Genomic DNA, 25,271 nt, shown 5'->3' on the forward strand with positions numbered 1-25,271 from the left:
ACCCATGACGGCCCTGACATGCTGGGAAGATCACACTGAACCCCGCAAACTCCACCCTGCCCAGTCCAAGAGGGAAGGAATAAGGATGCAGCAGAGTGCAGTTTTGACACCTGGCTGGTTGCTGCCTTGCTGGGCGAGCTCAGGCTCATCCCTGCAGGACGATGCCCAGCTGGGCAGCAGTCACTGACCTACCCTCTCACTTACCCCTTACCTACCTGCAGCTGCTGCAAGCACCCGCACCGAGCACCCTGGACACAGGAACACAGAGCAGCCCCATCACCCCCAGCCAGTTCACACAGGGCCAGGAGCCCCACTTACTTCACTTATTTATTTGGCACCATTAATAAGTGCCTATCTCCACAGAATCATTGTGGTTAAAATCATATTAATTAATGCAAATTGTAGTAATGTCTCAAAATGTAAAATTATGTCTTTTGGCAGTCATTGCAAATGCTCTGCCACATGGTATTAATTCCACATCTCTAAAAATAATAATAAAAAAAGCAAAACCCTAACTCAAAAAAAAAAAACCAAAAACAAACCACCCTAAACCCCACTTGGTTTGCACCACGATCACAGAGGACACAGCAAGGCGGCAGAAATGCAGCTTCCCCTCTACTCGCAGCTTTACCTCCCTCCGCTCCCCGGCTGAATTTCTCCGTCACGAGGAGGCTGCACCCATGGGTGACGTGGCGGGGCTGGATCCCTGGCGCACAGTGCCGCAGCCCGAGCCGGGCAGGCACAGCAGGCACCCCACATGGGGTGTCCCCGCTTCCCACGGGCAAAGCCACCTGGCACCCCCTGCCCACCCTGCCTGCAGGCACCATCACCCTACCCCGAGTCGCTCTCTCGGACCGGCATTTCACCAAAACCCCAGGGCCACGGGAGCTTCGTTCCAGGCATCTCCCCACACGTCAGCTCCCATGCTCCGCTCCCGGCAAGCTGGCACGCCGCTGCTCCTAAAAACACACCCCAGGCACTTGCTATTGTCACTTAATACTTAACAAGCCTGTCCACAAACCTTGTTGATCACTAAATCAAGTTGAACATTAAAGCTTGGTGGTGTAAACAGCCATCACCAAACCGTGTGACAGATGCAAATGCGCCACGGGACAGTGGGTGGCAGGGGCAGCTCCTGCAGGACGCGTGCTGGAGCAGAATGCATGCTGGAGCAGAGCGCTGCACCCAGCACCTTCGCTCAGAGCCGTGGGAAGGAAAAACAGAGAGGGGCAGGGGGGAGGAGAGAGAAACAAAAATAAAAGTAACGCACAAGAAAGAAAACTGCTAGGGAAACCGCAGCTGCAGTATGAGTAAGTGAAGAGAACCACTGTGTCAGGCCCTGCCCTGCACCCCTTCCCCAGGGGGTGCAGTGAAACACCCCCCACCCCAGCCCAGCCTCCTCCCCGCACACCCCATCACGACCCTGGGGCTCCCTGAGCCCCAGCAAAGGGGGTGTCTCCCCCCACCACCACCAAGAGCAGCACTCGGGGGGGAAGGAGCCGCCGACACCAGCTGGGTGCAAACGGCCCTGGAGGACAGGGGACGAGGCTGGCACCTGCATGGGTCACCAGGGCCAGGGCGAGCCGGGATGGGGCGCAGGCAGGGCTGGGGTGGCAGCGCCCGTGGCTGCACACACCGGGGCTTTGCATCACCTGTCACACACATCCCAACATCCAATAGCAACGGCACCGCGTCTGCCACCCCATGCCAAGCACGCTCCTCCCGGGACCTCGCTGACAGCAGATGCAGCCAGTGGACAGAAAAACAAACAAAAAAAAGATGAAAAAAGAACAATTATTTACAGTCCAGGCGAGGGCTGGAAACAGCAGCTGCAGCTACAGAGAGCAGCGCCTGGGTGTGCCCGGCCACCCCACACGGTCCCCACAGGAAGGGTGTGCCAGTGGCGGCCCGGGCGGCCGTGCGAAGATGCAGAGGCAGGTGAGGGGCTGCGGCAGGTCCCTTCCTTTCCTGTAAACACCCGGAGAAGCGTTTTCCCAGCTGAGCACGGTGCTCTCCAGCCAACGTACAACCGAAAGGGGAGCCTTCCCCAGGGAGTAGTGCACCAACCCCACTTAGAAGCTCCCCCTGCAGAACACAGGGCTCCCCCCGTGCCCTCCAGACTGTCCATCTCACCGGGCAGACACGGATGCTGACTAATGCAAGGAAAACCTGTGCCCTGCTTCCCCCAGCCCGGCCGGTGGCGGTGGCACAGCCCCAACAGCCAGCAGACCACATTTTCCGGCGTGACTCTCCGGCTCGTAGTTGCCTTTCCCCTGTAACTGCCAAAGCGCAGAGAGAAAACAACTGCGCAGTGCCCAGATGGCCCCGCACACCCCTGCACAGCAGTAACGGCTCCGCTCCACCGCAGCGGGAAGCCGTGGGCAGCAGCAGCTCCCGGGACATGCCCAGCATGGTCGGGGTCCCAAAGCCACCACTTCCCATGGTGGCTGCAGGACAAAGCTGCCCAAGAGCTGCAGTTTCTCTCTGCCACAAAATGCGTTCACGTTTCACAGAAATTATTGGTGCAGAAGTTTATCGGAGTGCTTCCTTCCCATTTGTACATAAAGAAAAAACTAAAAAATCCATCTGAGACAAAACGCTTGACTTCAGTAAGGCGTGTGCTTCGGTTTCCCAGAGTCTTTGCTGAAACCCTCGACAAGCTCACTGCCCTCCCACAGCCCTCTCCGTTACTCAGCATTTCCCCCAGCACGTTTCAAGCAGCTCCAAGCCCACTGGCACAAGCCCTCCCCTGAAAGACCCTGGCTGCCCAGCCCCTACAGCCGCTGCAGCCCGGGGATGGGGGGAAGGCAGAGCACCACTGCCCAGCGCCCAACAGCCACAAATCATTATCAAATTGCCAATTTGGCCATCAATTCCCACAGCCTGCTCACAATCACACAGCAGACTTGGAATGGGCATAAAATACCGGAGAGGGAAGCTGGAGGAGGGCAGAGGGAGAACAGCGCCATTTTCTTAAACTATTTCCCTACAGATCAACACGTCTCTGAGGGAAGGGAAATGAGAAGCATGCAATCCTGCTGAACCCCGGGGTGCGGGCAGCAGCTGCAGTGCACTGCTGAGGACAGACGGAGCAGGGATGACTCGGGGATGTGCCAGTGGTGCGGAGAACCTGCCATGGACCGGGCAGGACCTTGCCGCACATGCCGCAGGGTACTGAAGGCAGCTGTAAGTATTGCTGCCCAGGCAGAGGTCTCAGCAGTGAGAGAAAGAAGTGGAGGGAGAGCCACAGGATGCTCTTAGAGGTGACATGCCCATGGGGACCCACCATGAGTCCCTGGGGAGGTCCCCTCACCACTTGGCACCTGCAAGGCTCACGAGGGACTTTGCTGGGGCACAGCAGCACCTGCCTGCTGCAACTGTGCCAGATTTCCCCACAGGCACAGGGGCAAGAAGGTCCTTCCCGACTCCCACGCGCTCCTGTTGGTGAGGGAGAGCAGGACAGGCTCTGCCACAAGAGCACCATGACACAGGGTCAGGTTCCTTCCTCCTTTGAAGCCACAGAAGGAAGAAAAGCTCCTCGTGTGGCACCATGCCCCCGGTAGCGAGGGAGGGATAGAAAGGAAAGGCACCCACCAGCCATAGCCGCCGAAGGAGACGCTGCGCTTTCTCTGGAACATGGTGGTGGCTCAGTGCTGCCGGGGAGCTCCAGCCATGGGGGGACGCAGTGACGGGGCCAGCAGCGCGGAGGATGGGCACAGCGGGTGCTTCCTGCTGGCGTGCACAGCGCTGGGGCGGGGGGACCCCAGCACCTACCGGTCAGCTGCCTCGAGCACAGAAGCGCATGCACACACATACAAACACCAGAAAAAAAGTAATTTCCTTTTTTCTGGGTTGTGGGTTTTTTTGTGTGTGTGTGGCCTCAGGGCGTTCACACCATTACACTGCAAATGTCCTATTTCTCCTAGTGGCAGGAGCTGGGGGCAGCGTGGGCATCGGGGCTGAGCCTGGGCACAGCATCGCCCACAAGTACCGTGCTGCGAGGCTACCCCCTGCAACTTGCCAGCCCAGCTGGCCCCTGGGACACAGTGCAGAGGTCACTGGTGGCAACATGGAGGTCTGCCTCCCAGGGTGGCTTTTTCCTAGCCATCCCCAAAACAGCAGAGCTGTTTTCACTGCACCAGGCTGTCTCCCTGGTAGGGGATCCTTCAACTGATGCTCCAGTGCACTTTAGGGGACATCCCACTAAAGGCATTAAACCTCAATAAGCAAAAATCCCATCACCTCATCTCTCATGGCAAACAGATCTCCAGCTACCCCAGAGCCCAGTGAGGCATCTCCCACCCGGCCCCCACAAAGCTGCTGCATTTTCTCTCCTCTGGTTCGTGGCAGCTCTGTAATGCTGGAATGCACATCTGCAGCCTGACCACCAGCAAAAACCCCATGGTCCTGTAACAGCCAGGCTTCAGAAATCTCATTTAAATGGAAATGCTGACCTCTAGCTGGGTACCAGCTTCCACTGATCACAAAGTCCCAAGGAAACAGGCTGTCCTCCCTATGCCAGCCTTTGGGCATCCCAGGACACAGCAGAGCCAGCGGGGAGGTCAGCCTGCTGCTGGGGGCTGCACATGGTGCCCAGGGGCTGAGCATCACATCCAGGGGGCTGATGACCCCAGCCTCGCACCTTCTGCCTCCCCAAACCAGCCACCAGCACCCACCTGCATCCACTCAGGGCTGTGCTGCAACAGGGGGTCAGCATCCACCAGTCAAAGTGAAGAGTGGGAACGCCAAGCACCCCTCAGCAGGCACAGGGGGGTCGCTCTCCCTAGGGCCACAGTGGCACTCAGCATGGATGCTGCCGGCACAGCACCAAAGCCTCGCCTCGCACCGCAGCCAGGAAGGGGTGAACCACTCGGTCGCACATCATCCACCGCGCTCACAGGATGCAGGAACCCAAAGCTCACTTCCCAAAGTCCCAGCAGTTCAAAGGCCAGCGGAAAGCCTCCACCTGCCAAGGTCCTACTGGTTCAGCTACTTGAACACTCACCTCCTCCTCCGATGCTTTACGATAACACCTGGTGCACAGTGAACATCTCCTTGACTTGGCGCTGCCGGGCAGTGCCTGGCTCACACAGCTCCCAGGGGACTCAAGGCAGCTCCTAGCCCAGCGCTTGGCACTTGCAGGAGTCAGACTCTCATCCAAGCACCCAAAAGCTTTAAAATGAGAGACATTTGGATTCTGTCTAATGTGTGAAAGAAGAGGGGGGAAGATAGGGAGTTGGAGAAATCACTCAACTCCAGGGAAAAAGCCTAGATTGAAATCCAGCTATTTCAACTCCTACTTTTCTGCCCACAGCCATCTCTTCTTGAAGGGATGAAATGATGGAAATCCTTTGCATTTTAGAGCTCCTAAGGACATTATTTAAAAAAAAAAAAAAAATCCAAACATGCTGCAGGCTTGAAAGCCATGATTCAGGTACAATGAAATATTTGGAGCAGATATTTGCTTGGAGCACGTTTGTTTCTGGCCTGCACACTCTGCGTTAAAGCTCTGCATCAATAGCAGTGTGACATTATCCTCTCACTTCATCCTCCCCCAGGTCACGTCTTTCTTACACTCATACCGGTTGATTTCTGCCCAGCTCTGCTGAGCTGCTCACGATTTACATGCCTGAAAATAAAAGCAGGGAGCTTCCCCGCATGGCCGAGCTCTGCAGTGCATCAGAACAATTCCCAGCTGCTGCAGCTCCAGCGCAGCCCTGCACGTAAACCTGCAGTGGCAGGAAGGGACAGCAGCCCTGGGAAGCATCCATCTATAGTTGGCATCCCACCAGCAACAACTTGGAGAGTCCCAGGAAAACAGCCAGCTCTTCATTTAAAGGTTTACTGTTGCAGCACTGTAAGTACCAATTACTGATCTCATCCTGCCACTTCAGTCCTTACGTGAACTTGCCACTGTCAAGGGCAACATGGAAGCGGAGGGCGACGGGGGGACGCGCAAGGCAGGGCCAGGCTCCCCTTTAATGGGAGGTCATTTCAGGTCAGAAATCCTCTGGCAGGTCCTCACACCTCATTGGTATGGCAGTTCTGCTAAAGCACGAAGAGAGACTCATGTACCTCCCCCAGGATTTCGGAGCCCAGGAGGACAGGACTTCAACATAGTCATAGGGAAATTACCTCCATTCCCCGCTACCCTGGAGAGGTGCGAGGCACCCCACACACAAAGCCCACCTTGCCCCATGCCAGCAGGGCCAGCACCCAGAGATGTCTGTGGCCAGCAGGGATGGAAGCGGAGCTCTCCCTGCTCCTCATCCCCACATGTTCGGCAGCCCCCTAGGGCCATGTCAGCCACCAGATACAAGTGACAAACAGCATTTGAACCAGGCAAAGGTTGAAAATATAGCAAGGATCCAACCGCAACTCCCCAGAGACCACCAGACTCCCTCCACTCCCGGGTACCACATCAGCGCCTATCCAGTGCTACCTCGCCTGCACAGGAACGCATCCAGAAATAGTCCGTCTACAATGATGTTTTCTTGCTTCTCCCCATCCCTTCAAGGTATTTCACACAGTTGGGCTCAAAAACGAAAGGAAAAAAATAAAAACAACCCCACCCTCCTTCTTTCAGCGCAGGCACAGCCAAATCATAACTGATCAGCCAAAATTAAGAAACAAAAGCCTGGGGGAGGATGCCTCCTTGGTACCATCTGCACCAGACAAAATTAACATTTCCCAGGGGCCTCTGCCAGAACGACAAGCCCACTGCCCTGACCTACCCCGGCTGCGCTCCCGGCTCTGGCGAGCAGCCCCATCCCCGCCGGTAACACTGGGGAGGGGGTGCTGGGGCAGTGAGCCACGTTGTTAACAGCTAATTAATAGAATCAAACTCACCTGGAGCACCAGGCACCTGCAGCTCCCTAGTGTGTAACCACGGTCCTGGAGCTGGAGAGCAGCATCGGGGAGAGGTGCCCACATTTTGCCTGGCTCCATCACACCCTCCAACCAGGCACAACAACAAAACAGCAAGAGGGGAGGGAGCGCGAGGCCATACAGATAGATAGAGCTTAATGAGCACAAACTGCTGGGCTGCGATTCTGTTTACAAAAGGAAACACAAGCTAATTCTGCACAGCCCTGGCTCGACTCATCCATCATGGAACGGGGGACCGCGGGGCTCCAACTGCCCCAACACTGCATCTGTGGCTGCTGTGAGACCACTGAAACCAGGGTGTTCAGAAGTCCGCACAGCACAGCACCGGCAAATGCATGAACCGCTGGCACAGAGGAAAGGAGGGTCTGAAGGCACCTTCCTCCAAGGTGGCTGAATTGGCCAGCCCAGCTGCCCACAGACATGCCAGCTGCAGGATGGGTTAGCCAGGCCACCAGCCCCCAGCTCCTCGCAGCAAGACTCCATGGTGGAGCCAGCGCAGGTGGTACCTGCTGCTCCAGAGCCCGGCGGCTTGGGCAGACATGGAAAGCCTGTGCCCCAGCACAGGGCCGACCCTGCCTGCGCCCTGGGCATGGGGGGCGGGGGGGCACTGCCCCTGTGAAGGCATAAGCAGCAGGCACGGGCAGAGGAGGGGCTGGCATGGGTACCCAGCCACCTCCTCAGCAGCTAAAGCCCACACCACAGAACAGAATTGCGCCCAGGAAGGGCAGCGTAATTCTTCCCTTTGTCACTGGGGCTAAGAGAGACTGATTGCATCGTTAGTGCTTTAATATTGCATGCAGCACGCTGAGGGTTTTCATCTTTCCATTATGATTCTAAGGAAGGTCGTGGGCACCCAGAAATATCAGATTGTGTCCTGGCAGGAAGAACATGCTGTGCATATCATCAGCCTCAACATACAAAGGAAAGGAAAACAGTGTCCGAATTAATTCTGACTCAGTGTGTGGAATATTTTTAACAATATTTTCTCCCCTTTATGGTGCTACTGAAGTGAAATGAAGTGTGCAACTTCATGCCTTAAGCAGCAGCTTCCCACAAGACCCAGCCTGCTCTCAGAGGTGGCCGTTTACTGCTCAATAGCTAACAGGTCCGCAGCACTAACTCGCTGCCACAAGGCTTCCTCAGCAGCTGCACTGGGTAAGGGGAACACTATTTTGTCACCCAGAAGGTGAGCTTCAGCCAAAGACCAGTAAAGCCGAGGAGACCTTCCAGGGACAGTAGCATACTTCTGTCAGTCTCAGCGCTGCTCATTGCAGGGGAATCTCTGATCGCCTCCTTCCAACAGCCAGAAGTGCTGCTTTGCTCTGCAGGGACAGCCAGCAGCCTGGGGAGCTGAGGCGCAGCCTGCTTATCGACAGCCTGCTTGTTAAACTTATTAGGGAGGGCTCAATACATCTGAGGTTTAACTGGGAGGATCGGTGTGCGGAATAAAGCAAGAAGTGCAAACACATCCCCCCAGAAATGAAGAGCCAATTCCCAGAAAATGAAAGTTCAGCATAGAAATTACTAGCAGCCTCCTTAGAAAGGCAGCCCTGCTCCAAGTGCTCCTAACCTGAGGAACAGAAAACAGGGAGAAAAAGTGCACTGAACATGCCTGGGGAGAAGCGCAGACTGTGCCTCTGTCCTGGGCACTGTGGTTTTACCGGGCTGGTGACAAGGCTCGCTGATCCACGCACCGGCAGCATGGGAGAGGTGATGTGCTGCAGCCCTGCCAGCCCCCAGTGCAAGTGCACATCCACCTCATCCCTGGGAAGGGGTCATCAGCTGCAGCGACCGGGTGGCTAACAGCACTGGTTCCTGCAGGCACGAGGGTTGCACAGGCACCCACGGGTGCCAGCCATGTGCTGGGCTGCCAGGCCTGCTCTGGGGATGCTGTTGGGGGGCTGGGTTAGATGCCACAGAGCCCAGCACGTGGAAAGCCCCATTGCTGCACTTACCCAGTCCCACATGCTCAGCTCAGCAGCAACTGTGACTGATGGAGAGTGAGGCGGAGGTGAGGGGCAGGTGAGGGGCAGCGGGCAGACTCCTGCCCCTGCCAGGGTCTGCAGAGCCCACCCAGGGACATCAGAGATGTGGCAACTGTGAGGGTGAATATTGGGATCAGAGATCCAGGAAGCCTGTTTTCCACCCATGTTTACATGTCAGGGACAGATTCAGTGCTGGATAAAGCCAGAGTCTCTTCCTTCCAGAGACCAAGGTTACGCAGAGTGCACGCTGCAGACCTCACTCCAGCTCCTCTTGCACGTTCTCAAGGCCATTTGACAGCACTAATGGCTCAAGGCCTCATCCCTACATCCAAAGCGATCTGATCCCTCCCACTGAGTTCTATGAAAAGAGCTAAATAGCACAGACCCTGGGAGAAGCCACCACTCAACCTGCGACAAGTCACTTCTCCAGCAGCAGTGACAGAGGGGTGCGCACACTCAGCCCCTACAGCCCCGGACTGCACCATGAGCATCCCCAGTGGCCCAGGGACCACCTGGCTACACCTTGGGGACTGCAGCACAGTGGAGGTTACCCTGGGAAAGCAACAGGGGCTGGCTGAACCCCTAGAAGCACTGGCCAGATGTCTGTGCCCCCCACAGCTCAAGCAGAGCAGCCCAGCATACCTGCAGCCTTCAGGTTTCTAATGAGCTCTTGCGCTTCTGCCCTGAGCTGCATTGGGGATGGACATCAGAGAGACTGAAAGGTTGGATGACTCAGCCGCATGGGGCCATATCCAGCCCAGAGCACCCCAGCTCCTCTCCGTTCCTGCCAGTAGCTCTCATGTTCCCCAGCTGGCTCTTTGCACACCATGAAAGGGAGAAGATGGCATGAGCTGAAGGCACTGGCAACAGCACAGCCAGCACCGAAGCCTCTCATCCCACCGAGGCCCTGGGGCAGGCATGGATGGCCCCAGGCTGCACCAGATCCACTTTGGAGTCACCAAGAGAGGTGGAAGAACCTGCTGGCTGCAGCAACTGACCGAGCCCAGCACAGGGGGGTCCTGGAGGGTAAATCCCTCAGCCACTCCTTCCCGTGCATCTCTTGAGACATCCCCACGCCACGCAGACAGAGGTACCCATATGCCTTCGGGCAGCAGGAACTGGGTAGCACCGCTGCTCACAGTGAAGTGATTGCTACACCACACAGTGCCTGCAGCCAGGCACCAGGGAGTCCGGATCCATTCCTTACGTGAAGCAACAAAATGACGAGCAGGAACAGGCAAACTCTGACTCAGCCACCTCTGGGAGCACAGAAAGGACCATCCCTGAGCCCCCTGTCACACACATCCCAGCAAACATCAGCAGCAGGACTCTGGGATGAGCCAGCAAGGGCTGCACTTATCCTGGCAGGGATGGGGATGCTTCTGCAGGATCACTGTGGAGGAAGACAAGGCCAAACTCTGCAAAGCCTGGGTTGGCTCAGGACAATAACGTCAGCAGAAATCAATGTGTTTAACTGTTTCTGGGGCTGCAGTCCATCAGCACTAATTTGTCTTTTCTTTACCATATTGATCTTGTCACTTCCAGGCAGCACAGAGGGGAGGCAAGGAAAGCCAGGTCCAGGCTATATGTTCAGGAGCAAACCCCGGTCTCTACCGCATGGAGCCAGTGACTCCCATCTCTCCAAAGCTCACCCAGCACCAGGGGAGTTGGGCACAATCCTCCAGGTCCCTAGCTGCTGCCTTCAGGCCTCCTGCAGTAACTGGGTTGGCTGAGCACCCTGCGGCACCAAGAACGTCACCAGCATTCACATTTTGGACACGCACATGCTCTCTGGGTACCCAGCCTGACACACATTAGCAACTGGTTTTTTTTTCCCAGCTTCGCACAACCCAGCTTTTTGCTGCAGAGGGACACAGACCTGGTCTGATCACAGCACTATGCACTGAAAGTCATCACACAGACTTCCAGGCTCATTACGTTCTTCTCAGCCCATTTATGAACTTAATGTAAGGAGTTGCTTGTTTTCTCAGGTCCACCCCATTTTAGAGCTGTCTTGCTACTGAGGGGATGAAATTCCTCTCTTTAGGAAGAGCCTGTTCAAGCACACAGATTTCCCACGTGTCCATTTTCCCCACCTCTTCCAGCCATGCCCCTTCCCATGCAGGTTGAGCTCAAAAGAGGATGCTTCAGAAGAGCAGCAGACGCCTGTGTCCACACACAGTGTGCCTCCCGCGAGGAGCCAGCAGGAAGGTTTCTCTGTGCACCCATAAAATGCACACGCATCATGCCTTGCTCAGGGTGCTCCAGAGGCAGCCAAGCCGCAGGTGGGGAGGCATCACTGTCCCCAGCGTGTCTCCTCCATGCCCAGGGGAAGCCCTGCTGCAGGCAGGCAGGCAAACAGGCAGGCAGGCAGCTGGCCATGCCCAGTGCCAGGTCCCTGGGCACTGTCACCATGGCTACCTGCATATCCACTGTGCATCCCACACCATCGTCCCCTGCTACTGCTGCTCACAGAAGCTTGTCACCTGTCTGCCCAGGCACTGCAGGGGCTGCTGGAGGAGGCATGCATCAGGGCAAAAAACAACAAAACCCCACTCCTGCTGGCAGGCAGCTGGACCAGAGGAACCAGAGAGCATTTAGCCCAATTCACACAACAAGCACAGGAGGCATGGAACAGCAGCCTATGGCAAGACAGAAAAAGAACAGCTTAAACTAAAAGCCAGGGCTGGCAAAACATGGGGGTGGGAGGAAAGCATGGATATGAGATAGACCTGAACATGCTTTGGCTGGAAATTATGAGGTTTCTAATCTTTAACACAAACAGTCTCTGTAACAGTTTTCTAATAACAGAAGTAAAGGAAGAAAAACCCTAAGTGGCACTCGGCACGTTTATGAAGACATGACACAAGATGGTGCCTGCAGCAGCTGGGAGCTGGGCACACGCCCGTTCACCAAGCCCACACACCCTCCTCTCAAGGGGGCTTCTCCTCAGAGCCCACACGCCACCCGGCTCCCCAGCCCTCCGACAGCATGTAGCTGAGCAGCGACTGCCTGAAGCCAAGATGCGCTGGCACAGGGTTAGGTTTAGGCAGCAGTCAGGGCTCAGATTCAAGGCCAAACTTGTACATGGTTCCATCTGAATACTGCAAACAAGACACACGGGATTTGAACTCAAGATTTTCAAAACCTTGCTACCTCTTGCCAGTATCACCTGTGGTTTTCCACCATTTTGGGTGGGTTTTGCAAGAGCTGGGCTAGAGTCAAGAAACAGCTCTTTCTGGTTTGACACCCAACTTGGATGCAGTTGTTAACTCTAAGCAGGGATTCATCTACCCCCACAAAACTGGAAAGAGGTCTGGAGAGAATGAGCTGTTTTTAGCTCCTGAAAAAAATGTCTCTTCTACTGTTGCTGCTGAAGTCCTGTTCCTGTTTCCACAGCAGCTGCTAATGACAGCCAGAGCATCTGACTTCACATACACAACAGGCAATGGCCAACAGCAGCAGAGGGACTCCCTGAGTAGCCCCCAAGACCCCACCACCATATGGATACGCTTAGGGACAAAGAGGAAGGAAGGATGATAAAACAAACATAAACAAAGAAAAAAAGGCTGTTTTGCTGCTATGGTTATAGTGAGCTGCCCTTTGGGAGGAATCAGCAGCAGAGGGAGAATGAAATATCTGCTAAACCTGGCGTATGCAGAGAGCGAGCCTGCTGGCTGGAATCACGCTTCTTGTCGAATCTGAATTTAGACTCCTTGGCGTGTTTCCAACCCTCAATAAATTGTGCCGTGTGGACAGATATTATGTCCCTTCTGCTACTAAAACAACAAGCGGTCTTAAATAAAACAGTGAATCCTGGAGTGTGCAGAAGATGAAGAAATAAGGCAGCACCTGGCAGGATCCATCTCATGTCCTGTATCCACCAGGGATGCAGGCGACATGCTCACGCAGCCCTTATCAGCTCTGCGGAGCTCACACACCGGGTTACGCGGGTGCTTCGCCTGCAGAGATGAACAGGATAAGAAGAAATACTCTGCCTTGTGAGCAGACATTACACTGCTTCTCTGGCAGAGATAAGCTATGATCTTGCTCAGAGACAGAGGGGAGGAGAGTCACCCCAGCAAACAGGGTGCTGGGTGAATAGAGAGGCTCAGAACAATCTCTGTGCCCTGTTTCTGTCAAACGCAAAAAAACCAGGGGCCCCTCAGCTGAGGAGGCGCCCTGCAAAGGCAGGACCCTAACCCCTCACAGCTCTCCTGCTGGGAGCTGCTCAGAGCAAGCACTACCCACAAACCCCCCACAGACACGGGAACAGAGCACTGGAAAGATCTTTGGAAGTTGCCTCCTTAAATTTCCAGTATTTAACACAAGTGCTGGCAATCGCCACACTGGGCACACGGGTCCCCCGCTCCTTGTCCCTGAGCCCCGGCACACGACGCCCGCATGCCTGAAGTAGTCACCGCATATTTCAACGCAAACAGTGAAGCTGAGAATTGTAACATGTCTCAACAATAGAGCTCCGGGCTCTGCCTCGCATTTGCATTCGGGCAAGCCCATCCAGGGTAAAAAAACAAGGACAAATGGGGATGCAAATCTTCCCCGTTAAAGGCTTACCCTGGATATTTATATTCCAGTTCCCACACGCTATTTAAATACCGCTATATATTGCGAGTGCAGTTCGGATTTAGTAAGGCTCGGAAGCATCTTACCTTGATTTCCTCGCCGCTCTCTGTGCGAAGCCGGCAGCGGCTGCAAGCCCCGGCGCAGGGAGGTGCGGAGCGGCGCGGGGGGGTGCGGAGCGGGCTGCCAGCCCCGCAGCCGCAGCGATCGCATCCCCGCGTACCGAGGAGCCTGCGCCTGGCGCTGCGCCCCCGCGCCCCCGCACAGCCCAGGGCGGGGGGCGCCCTGCTGCTCCGCAGCCCTGCCCGCCCCAGCGGGGAGTCAGCGCTGCTCAGGTGAAGGGCATCAGCCAGCTGGGAACCGTGTCCCTGGGAGGGGGGAAGGAACCCGAGGCTGGAGATGCCATGGGCTCCTGGGCAAGGAGTTTTCATCGGGGGGCTTCGGCAGCATCGCTGGAGTGATGCCCACCAGCAGAAGCTGGGGACCTTGCCCGCTGAACCTGCCCGGGGCTTTTAGGGTGAAAGGGCCGTTTTATGAAAAAATACCTAGAAAAGGGAGCAACCCCCTCTGGGTTCAGCTGTGGAAGCAGACTTCAGTCTTACACGTGAGCCCCTTCAGTTGGTACGGCGCAATTAGGGACTGGCTGGACCAGACAAAGGAAGAGCTTCCAGGGCCAAAGTCTGGACTCGTCAAAAGGGAAGGCAACACTTCCATCCCCACCGATGGGCCCATCTTTTCTAGCTCATGGGTCACCCACCCCAGCCCCACACCGCTGCTACCCGGCACAGCCCCAAGGGTGAGCCTGCACCGCAGGGCTCAGCCGGTTGCCACAGCTGTGCTGCCTCATTCCCACTAGTTCCAAAAGTGATTTGTTGAAACCAATGCAATTCCCTTTTCTGGCAGCCCTGAAACCTGTTTTACAGCACTCAACATCTGAGCAGGTGATTTCAGCTCCCAAAGGCACTCAGGACTAAACTGGGCAACCCACTGCACCCCGGCCAGCTGCCTCGGCACTGCCTGGTCCCTGCCGGAGCACACCAGCAGCAGGCATGGCTTGGCCAGGATACTCTTTAAAACCATTGCGCTTCTTGCACTCAGGTTTGCTGTGTTGCGAACCAAATAGCCACAGATATCCTGCAGCTCCTGGGCAGCTGGGCCCAGCTGTCAGTAGCCCTCCCGTGCCAAAGGAGAGGCCCATCCCAGCCAAAGCAGCTCTGCCGGCAGCATTGCGCCTGCTGCTTCCAAACACAAGGCTGCGCGTGTGGGACCAGGGCAAAACCAACCTGGCTGTCTGAAAAGCCGTAGGAAATGGGGTCCATGCTCTTGCCCTTCTATGAAGTGCTGCTCAGGTGGGACCAATGAGTACATCAACATGTACAAATAGAAAGAACAATAAAATACACCTGTTACATCAACCCCTCCAGCAGATCAGCCATCCTTTTGCTCAGCTGTGTCACTACCATTATACAAAGAAAAAGCAGCAAGTGCAAAAATAGAGACAGTGATCCAACTAATGTGACACATAAATAATGTGACAGCCTGAAATGCCACACAGTATCCCAGTGCCGGCATGCCACCCGAGGCACTAAAATGTTCCCTAGACGAAGCCCCTGCAGCAGCATGCCACAGCTGCGATGAGCGTCAGCGCTGGGAGGGGGCACAGCTGCCTGCTCACTGTACCCTGTCCCTTATGCCAGGCCAGGGGACTGCAGGATGCCCCACTGCTCCCAGTAACAAACAATGGGCTTTAGATAGGAACACAACCCCAACACGGCTTCCTCCTCGCTTCCGTCCCACAGAGTGGCTACTGAAGCAAACGGCACAGCACAGCCTGCAGCAGGTTCGTGCCTCAAGCGGGGCCAGCAGCTCTGCTCCCCAGCCGCAGGTGCTGCCCAGGAGGGCTGCTCCCCTCTCTGCTTGGGGAGTCAGTCAGGCAAACTCGGGACTGACTGAGCTGGAGTTTGCACTTGAGCTGCCCTGGGCGACTGGGTAAAGATGCTACCCCTGTAAAAGGGAGGCAGGCACCATTCATAACTGGCCACTGACATCCCACAGACTCTACCAGATTTCTGAGCTCGCTGGAAATCAAATCAATCCAGCAGAATTAACCCCAAGAGTACTTTAGATTAATTATAAATGACGTTACACACATTTAAGTTCCACATGCCACATGATATACATGCACCAGAGGTGAGATTTATACAGCCTTTGATAGTAATTTGCAAAAATTAGTTCAAATCAATAACCAGCATGGTAATTTCAGTTTCTGGGAAGCCTCTCTGGCAGCAGGTGAAGGAATCGCTGTCTTGGGAAGCGGCTGGCAGCAGCATGCATGTATGCCACAGCTCTTGCGAGGGAAGTGGGGCACCTCCCTGCTGCTCCTAGAAGTTTCTTCTAGACACAGATGTCACCTCCCCTCCTGCTCCCCACGAGCAGGCACTGTCCCCCTTGGAGACACCTCACTCTGCAGGGACCCTCCAAGAGCACTCGCAGCCCTTCCCTATCCTGGGTACCCCTGATGGGCACCCTCTCTCTCCCCAGCCACCCTCCCACTGTTACCCTGGTACATGCAGTTCTGGGGAGATAAATACTTCAAGGCTTTAAGGTCTCTTGAAGTAAAACTGCTGCTGAAAGAAAGAGGGAAAAGCTTCTAGCTGCGCAGCCACCCAGGGACTCAGCTGTTTCAGTGCTCTTAACAAGCAGAAAAACAGACACTGCGCTATATGTATCTTGAGGCCCACAAGGCTTTTATGTTAATGGCATTTTATCATCAAACCCTGGGATTCAAACCGACAGCAATGCATATGCATCAGCCCAGAAAGCCAGGGTACATGCCCAGGACATGGCTCCAAGACATGTTCTCAACGAGCTGTGAAGGAGAGAGTTTAAGCACAGAATGAAATCGAGGTATCAGAACAAATATTTTCCAGAGATCACTTTAGGCTTGGAGATAGGCGGGCCCTGGCTCCTAATCTGGTTTTTAAGTAAATCTCAAGTGTGCTGCATGCATAAAGCAGGTCCTCAAAAGGTTGTATGCTTAACCAAAAGCACGGGGGGGGGGGGGGGGGGGGGGGGGGGGGGGGGGCGTTAAAAAGAAAAGTTTGGGCAGGTGGACAGTAATTTGTCCTTTCCGCTGCTTTAAACTGGAGAGGTGTTTACATGATGTTTGCAGCTCCTGGCTGAAACCGCTGCATCTGGACCATTATTTTAAAGCAAAACCCAAGACATTCAGGTATTCACAGGGCTCCAAAGACAGACTGAGGATCAGAAGACCCACGTCAAAACCACAAGGGCTTGTGACAGAGCGGTCTGCCAATGGGGACTGGCAGGGGACATGCTGGTGCTCCCCACAGTCCCCATCCCTGAGCCCACCAGCCCCCCTTACCTGCTGGGTGAGTCCAGGTCTGCCCGGCTGACGATGCGGTGCTGGTGGGGGGAGTACAGCCACTGGAAAGCTGTCAGCGTCCTCTCCTCGATCCGAAACCGGCCTTCTCGCACGTACCTAAAAATAACAGCAAGAAAGACTGAAATATTTATTAGCGCAGGATAGTGAAGAGGGAGCTGCAGGATGCGGAGGGGCTCAGTAGTACAGCTCAGAGCTGTGAGTCCAGCACCACCACCGATGTGTTCCTCAGTGGAAACAGCAAAATGACATCACAGCCCCGTCTGTCTGCATCCCTGCACCGTCCCTGTCCTTCCCTGCCCATCAGTGGATGCTCCCATGGGGCTGAGGGGGCACCCCTTCGAGGGTGGCTCCCAGGGGAGGGGATGGTGACCCTCTGGCCACCTGCACTCCCTGCCACTGGGCAGCATCCCCAACTGCCCAGCACAGCTCCTCGGTGGGCAGCTGCAGAATGGAGCCTTGCAGGGGACTCTGTGCCCTCCAACCGAGCACCCATGGAGCTGCTATTGGCTGCAGCCCCCAGTACAGCATCCCACTGACACGGGACCACCAGGCCGCAGTCACAACTGCCACACACAGAAAAGCAAAGAGCAAACATTCCCAAAGCAGCACAGGACGCTTCAGTGTAAAACCCTGGGAGACACAGGTACAGCACCCTGCGGCTCAGCATCACCACACTGGTGGGCGCAGTTTGCCTCTAGCAGCTCCCACCCAGCCATCCCCCCACCAGCACCAGACCTGTCCCCAGCATTCTCATTGGCTCCAAGACCAAGCTAATGCCTTTCTAATATTATTTCAAATGTCATTGTTTCAAATGGCCAGATATTGAGGCTTATTAAATAATATCCAAGTGATGAACTGATGTTTATTATTTTGGTTGGAGAAGTATGGATTCTCTGGACGGTAGCTGCAAGTTCTGTCAGTAACCGCAGTTGTTCCCATCTTTTAGAACAAAATTCCACTGCCTGCCTCCATCCCAACAGCCAGCCACACTTCACACACCCTCCTCCAAACACGAAATTTCATCAGCAAGCAATTAATTATTTAAAGCCCCTGTAGTACTGGTTGGAGACACATGCACGCACACACAGCTGAAGCGTTCATGAATGCCAGGGAGGGCTGAGGTGAGCTCACGGTCCTCTCATCTGCATGCAGATGCTCCAGGCTGTACATTCCTGCCATGAACAACAGGGGTCCGGCCATGCTGCCCGGATGGGGCCAAGGGGACACACCACAGTGCCACGGGTTCCCCACAGACCTGATGAGCAGGGCCACATCTCAGGCTGTTTGCTGCCACTGGGCTCTACCATCTGCCTGAGCTCAGGCAGCCCAGGGCTGCAGGGCTCCTGCCGGAGCTGGGGTCAGCAATGGTGCAGGAGTCAGGACTGCCCGCTCTCAGCAAAAGGAAACCCAAAAGGTTCCTTGGGTGTCCCCAGTACAGACTGACCTGCCTATTTTCTTAGTGAAATCAACCAAGCGTGGTGCAGTCCCAGTGCTCCCCTGCAGCTCTTGCATATGATAACACTGCACAAAGTAGTGGCAGGCAAGCTAGAGCATCTTTTGGGAAAAGAAGTGGGGGTCTGAGGCCATGGGGATGGCAGGATGGCCAAGCCAAGTCACCATTGTAATAGTTTGGGTCTAAGTGTGCAAAAGAAAAAGTGCTCTAGGCTGCTGAAGAAAGGCAAAAGAAAGAAAGAAAGGGCGGAGGGGAAAGCAAGCTTCACAAACTTAGAGAAATCCTCAGGCAATCTCCACTCTGGCTTTTGACCCTGGTCTGCAGGGATCCCACCCACACCTGGCAGCTCTGGCACCCAGCCTGGGCCTGGCTGCGCTCCCCGGCCGGCCGGTGCTGGGACCAGCCCTGGGCCCGGTCCCAGCTCTTACATCAGCAGCACCGCGCTGCAGCCAGAGTCACCCCAGCCACAGCCTGGCATCGCTACAGCGCCCTGCTCAAAAGTCACAAGCTTTGGACGTCACAAACTCCACGATTAAAAAAGAAAAAAAAAAAAAAAGCAACAAAGAAAGCTTGTTTCCAATGTCAGCCCATCCCGGCTGCTGCGATCCCCCTGGCTCCAGCAAGACAAGCGATCCCCACACGCCAGAGCCCGGAGCAGCCTCAGCACCCTTTTCCCCCACAACAGCCGGGATGCCCCCAGAGCATCCCGGGCGTGTCCCAGAGGCTTCCCCGCGGCGGGTCCAAAGCCCAGGCACGCCAGGGAGACTCTCGTTGGGATCCCACTCCGCTACCGGTACTGGCCCCGAACGCCAGCGATCCCCCCAGCAGCAACTCCCAACTCCCATCCCCCTCCCTGTCCGGGGATGCACCCCCCGGCTGGAGCAGCTGCCCCGCGGGGACCCTCCGCAGCCGGGACCACGCTGCGACCCTTGCAGTGCCCAGGGCCGGGGCTAGGTCCCGCGCGTCCCCCCCGAGCCCACCCCGCCGGGACTCCTCTTCCCACCTGGTCCGGCAGCCGGGACTCCCCCGGGCTGGGGGCACCCCCACCGCAGAGCCGAGACCCCCCTGTAAGCTCGGCGCCCCCCCGCGCCCTCCGGGACCCCCCGGCCTCGCACTCACCAGCGCACCAGCTCCCAGCGCCGCTCGCCCGCCGCCTTGCCCGAGGCCATGCCGGGCAGCGATGCCGCAGGCGGGCCGGGCGGGGGGGAGCCGGGGGGAGCCCCACACAGCTCCGCTCCGAGCCGGGGCGGGCAGCGCCGGAGCGCGGACACGGTCCCCGCCGGGCTGGGGCGGCTGCGCCGGCTTCTGCGCGCTCCCGCCTCCTCCCGCGCCCGGGGGGGGGACCGGGGGGGGACCTGGGCAGGTGCGGGGGGGGGTCACATCACCGTGCCCTGTTACGTAAAGCGTTACGCAATGGCCGCTCCCCCCCCCCCGCCTCCCAGGGCAGCCCCGGGGGTCCCCGGCAGCGCTGCGAGGGCGGTGGGCTGCAGGCAAACCATCCCCCGAGTCTCCCACCCATTGGAGGGATCCCACCAGCACCCCCAGGGGAACGCGCCTTTCCCAGACTCGCAAACGCAGGGAGCGAGTCCGAGCCAAGCATCGCCAAGTCCCTGGCAGTCACCAGTGGGAACAAGCCCAGAAACGGGCTGAGGCCAGCCAGGCCTCCCTGCCCAGCCTGAGTCCCCCCAGCCCCCTTGCAGCACAGCTGCATGGCCACACCAGCACAGGCCAGGAGCTCACCCCCAAAACCCTGGTTCTGCCGCTGGTTCTTGCTTACCCACAAAAACAACCAACCCACCCAGCAGAATTCTCCTGCATGGGGTCCAGGAATGCTGAGTGATAATCATCGTCCCACAGATTCAGAGCTAAACCTGCTGCCTACCTGAGCCAGGGTCCCCCAGCCAAAGCCCCTGGGGGCCACAGGGTATGTTCATCTATGGGGGCCCAAAGCGCTCGGGAAACAAACTGGGATTGTACCTAGATGTTATTTCAAGAAAAGTCAAATCATACTAAAAGCTGTTTCTAAAAAGTGATGTTCCAGCCCTAAATCCTAGCTTTTCTGGTCTTTGAGAACTTATTTTCACAACTCAGCAAGCTTGATTCAAATCAAGTGACACTAATTACTCAAGTAAATACCTATTATTGGCAATTCTAGACTCCGACTCTTGTAGGGCCCAAACACATGTGAAAGGCATTGATGCCTCCGTCTCAGCTAGGAAGCAGGGGAGTGCTTTGCTGTGTTGGCTGGAGGGGCTGTGCCTTGCCATGGTCACATAAGGGAAACTCAGCAGGGGCTCCTCCTAATTCCAGGCAGTGACCTCCCCTCTGGAGGAGCTGTCACCTCTTACAAGTTACGGGCTGGAAGGCAATGTCCTGCCCAGGGAGGCTGTGTCCATACCTTGGTTTGGCAGCTGGCAGCCCACTCTGCTGGTAGCTTGGTCCTCAGCTGGATGCTTTGGCTGAAATTATGACCAGGAAATTGTAGATACATCATATGTCAATGAGCCAGGCAGCAAGTAAGCTCACTCCTCAGCAAGGCTGTTATCAGTTGCCCGCAGCCATCAGACACTAGCTCTGCCTGGATCAGTATCACTCGTGATCAGATTCAGAGCCAAGGGCAGATTAAAAATCCGATGTCCACTATGCAGAGCATGATAGCCATGCTGGATTTCACACTGGTACATGCAGAGACTCTCAGCACTGATGGGAACGACCAAGCTGGTCCCTGCTGCCAGCACCAGTCGTGCTGCTCCCTGGCAGGGCAAAGCCATGGCTGGCCCTTACCCAGACCCTCATCCCATCCCAGCCCTCGCTTCTCTCTGGTGCTTCCGCCTGCTGCGGGAGGCCACAGGTGGGGCAGCCTTGATGGGACCAGGGGGAATGCAGGGCCAGAGAGGGGCCATAGGAATGGGCACAGGAAAGACTGAAGCCCCTGGAGCCTGGGAACTGACAGTCCCTGTTTCAGCATGCCAGTTTTTGCAAACCTGGAAGTTCTAAAAATAAAAACCACTTTTATTTAAAAAAAAAAAAGTTCTGAAATACTGAGAAATTTAAAAAAATTGAGTGTTCACGTAGTATGTATGAGCTAATGCATGCAGCATCTTTCACGTGCCCCTTGTCACTGCCAGTGCCATGCTGATCCCAACCGGGCACCCCGCTGGGGCCAGCGCACCAGAGCCAGGCTAACAGATTTGGCCCGTTATTTCCCAACGCTTTGCCACGTTCAGCGGGGTGTCACAGAGTCACACTCCCCTACTGCCTTCCCCCAGCATCTCCGGGGCGCACCACAACCTCACCGCAGGCGGCTGGGCAGAGCAACAGCTCTTTCAAGGGGACCTCGGACAAATTGCATTACTTAGCTCAAGTAAATATCCTTATAAGTCTGATATTTTCAAATCTCTGTGGAAATGTTAAGCTAATGTTAAATTTATCAAAACCCTCTAGCTTTTAGCCCTCCATCACTTTAAGGAGCTTCTTAATAGGTTCTTCAAAGCAATTAGGAGACACACACACTCTACATTTCAATTAGGTTGAAAAATAATATTTGAAGCAAAGTTAAGCTAATTTTTAAATTAATTGCAAGAATTCCCTTAATAGTGAACTCAGGGGGTGGAGGGGAAAGTTGTGCTCTAAAACCACACTACATAGTTAGCCTGGAAGGGCTCAGGGTGTAGGTTTAGCTTCATTGCACACCAAGACGCATGCTCCCTTTGGGAAGTGGCTGTTGTGTCCTGCTCTCAGTCACCTCCCAAGTGAACTGGTCTCACCTAACATGAGGCATTTAACCAGACAGCCCTGCAGGCAGGGGCTCACAGACTTCAGTTGCTCCTGCAGCCAGAGGGAAGAGGGATGCACGGCCAGGAGCAGCCACAGTTGCTGCTATTGAAATAGCTGAAGCTACTTTGAAGAAAAAAATAAAAAAAAAGGGTGCCTGTTTTTGTCCACTGACTGCAAGTGAAGCAGAGATGGATACCACCTTTACATGCCTACACCACCACTACCCACCCAGACAAATATCTCAGCTAAGATGGGATCAAAACAGACCTTTGTGCCACAGACAGGCCCCGATCAAGGCCATGATTTGCAGCACAACTTCCCTTTCCCTGCCTTCCCTCCACAGCCACCCTCTCTGCCAGGCAGCACCTTCACAGCCCCCAGCCCCCCCACAGCTGCCTTCCTGCCTGGCCGACGTGCTGGCAGGACTTGGGGTGCCCAGCTGAGCCGCTGCAGGGAGCCCTGCCTGCACCAACGCTGCAGCTTGCCAGGACCGTGCTCAGCCACAGCCCACCCACGCACACACACATACACACATATACACACCTCCCCACATACACCCCCCCCACATACACACATGTAGACACATTCATACATGCACACACAGACACACACCACATATGCACGTGCACACACACACACACACACACACCCCCACACACACCCACATACAATACAGACCTGGCTGCCCGGGCACTGGTGCCAGCTCACCCCGAGCAGCAGACCCGGCCCCAGGGGCTGCGCCCACCCCTCCTGCAGCACCCTCTCCGCAAGCACCTGCCCTGCCTGGGGCCCGCCAACCCCTGCCCCGGGCGGCCCGAGCCCGGCGCTGGAGGCTCTGCAAGCTGCCCCTGCCCGCACCCCCGCACCGCCGCCCGCACCGTCGCCCGCACCGCCGCCGCTAGAGGCCGGTGTCGGCCCGGAGCTGCGGGCAGCGGGCAGCACCCAGTCCCGCACGGCAGCGCTGCTGCTGCCTTGCAGCCCCGACCCACAGCCCTCCCGCTCCCCCTCGCCCCTCCCCCCCCCCCCCCCAGCGGCTCCCAGGGGGAAAGGCCACATTTCTGCAGTCAAACCCGGGGCCGAGGCCCCCTGCCGCGGCGGTCCCCTCGCCCTCCTGCCCGCGGGGTGCCGGTGGGGCGGTGCTGCGGTGGGGTATCCCCCGCTCCCGTACAGCAGGCAAGGAGCAGGCTGGCTCGGCCCCACGGCCACGGGCTGGGCTGGCAGCGGCGACTTCACGGCCCCTCCTGAGGCTGAAATGGCGTTCGTGACACTTCGGGCTCATTTTGCGGATCACAAACAACCCCAGGCCCGTGCGAGAAGTGGCTCCTGACACTTGGAGCGAGCTGGGAGTGGGGAAGGGTCGCAGTGTAACTGCAGGGCAGGATGCAGCAGTTGCTGGAGGGATTAGCTAAGGGACTTCTAGGTCATGTCCTGGTCAAAAAAGCTAAGCATAGCGCTCTCAGAGCAAAAAGCTTCCAGTGAAACCAGTTCACTGTAGAATAGCAAGCACAAGCAAGAGAAATGATGGGAAATAGCAATAGCGTGTGTGCATCGTGGCTGGATCTGGGCTGCCAGACAATGCTGCAGAGGCAGCCAGCTCTATCCCATGCCATGCTGGGTGCAGAGGATGAGCTGTGCTCCACTGCCTTCCCTCGCAGCACAGCCATATCCTGGAGCAATGACCTCATTTACAGAGGCAGCTCTCTGTCCCCAAACGCCTGACCTTGATTGTTTGCAGGCTTGTCTTTTATTCAGTGGAAAATCAATGAAAACTGTACAAACCTGGTGAAACAGGATGCACTCAGAAATCACCCCTCCCTCTTCCCCCCACCTCCCCATCTGTAATTCACTCCTACTCAAGATAGCACATAAGTTAGGGGAAGACACAGTGAGACATAAAAACAGCCGCCCCTGCCCCCAAACACCACGCTGAGACAAACGACACCCTGGCAAGCCTTGGCCTGATGGTTAAAATGGGTGAGAGGAGCTCCTAATGAGACAACACTTCTCTGAATAAGAAATTCTGTGCTCTCCTCCCTCACACAGAAATTCTTCACCTCTTAACAACTTGGCTTTGCAAGAAGAACTCTATTTTTTAGAGGACACAAGCTGAGAGGAGGTCCAGGCAGGAGTCAGCACAACTGGATTAGCATTAAGAAGCACTGAAGCTCTCACTTGTGCTGGCTGGGGCCTTAAGCAGAGATGTCTGAATAATTCATTGCAAATCAGAGGCTTGTGTGTGCTTGTGCAGACCTTTGGACCTCCCTGGTCACCTTTTCTCCTGATTTAATGATTTCTCTTTAAGTGTGAATTAAACCCACGCTCCATAGAAAAGCCCCCTTTCCAAGCTCAGCCTTCCTCTGCTACTGGCCAGCACCAAGCCAGGCTGTACCACACCACATCAGGTAAGGATTAATGTTCAGCCATTACAGCAGGAGGATGTTACAAACCCACCGTATTACACCTGGAGGATGCTCGGCTGTGCCTGCCCTCCTGCAAGCATAAGGCAGAGCTATTTCCCATGGCATACCCTCATTTGCTTGGTGTAGCACTGGCTACAGTCAGAGGTCTGAAGCATCCAAAGGGAGGAAAGAACACGGGATGAGAAAATGCTGCCACAAACCATACCCTGTGGGCTGCCCTACAACACATGCATGTGCTGCTTGTGCGCTGAAGGCTGGTACGTACAGAATAGCAGCAGTTTTAGTGTGAGAATGGCAGCACAATCCAGCTAAGCATCAGACCAGGAACAGTGCTCCCTCCGTAGCAGATTTTGGTTTAAGGGAATAGGAATCAGCAGACTGTCAGCTGACGGGAAGGATGCTACCATTTCTCCGTGCCTTCACTGCCATGTGACATGGAACAGGCCGCTGCATCTCAGCTTCCCCTACTGTAGAAGAGGCGCAATGAATTTAGTCATCTTTGAAAGAAGAGCCCCAGCTGGTCTGGATATCAGACACAAAAGGGCATGAAGGATTAGTAACCACGAGTAAACAAGCCCATTCTTGACTCGCTTCCCACCAGTTTCCCCGCCGAAGCGGGTGCCACCCCACATTTGGCTTGCACCCCCTCGAGTTGCGTTAACACTGACAGCCCCCGCAGGGGACACGGTCGCCACCGGTTCCCCAGCAGATGCCCGGAGCCCCGGCGGCCCGGCCCGGCCCGGCTGCGCCGCGGCTCCTCG

General features: G+C 56.0%; 1 protein-coding gene across 12 annotated transcripts in view; it reads right to left on the bottom strand.

The window, feature by feature from the left end:
* Window positions 1-19,549, bottom strand: part of RAP1GAP2 (RAP1 GTPase activating protein 2) — an 80,330-nt gene extending 60,781 nt beyond the window's left edge. For 2 of the 12 annotated variants that reach the window (XM_056335970.1, XM_056335953.1), the window contains exons 1-2: window positions 19,433-19,549; window positions 16,840-16,956 (exon numbers count right to left, since the gene is read on the bottom strand). In XM_056335970.1, the coding sequence (XP_056191945.1) occupies window positions 16,840-16,956; window positions 19,433-19,482 (167 nt within the window). In that variant the 5' untranslated portion in view covers window positions 19,483-19,549. The other 10 variants (XM_056335980.1, XM_056335962.1, XM_056336047.1 and 7 more) reach the window with 8 other exon arrangements.
* Between the last annotated feature and the right edge of the window lie 5,722 nt (window positions 19,550-25,271).

This window comes from Falco biarmicus, chromosome 1 (assembly GCF_023638135.1).
Source record: "Falco biarmicus isolate bFalBia1 chromosome 1, bFalBia1.pri, whole genome shotgun sequence".
Lineage (NCBI taxonomy): Eukaryota > Metazoa > Chordata > Aves > Falconiformes > Falconidae > Falco > Falco biarmicus.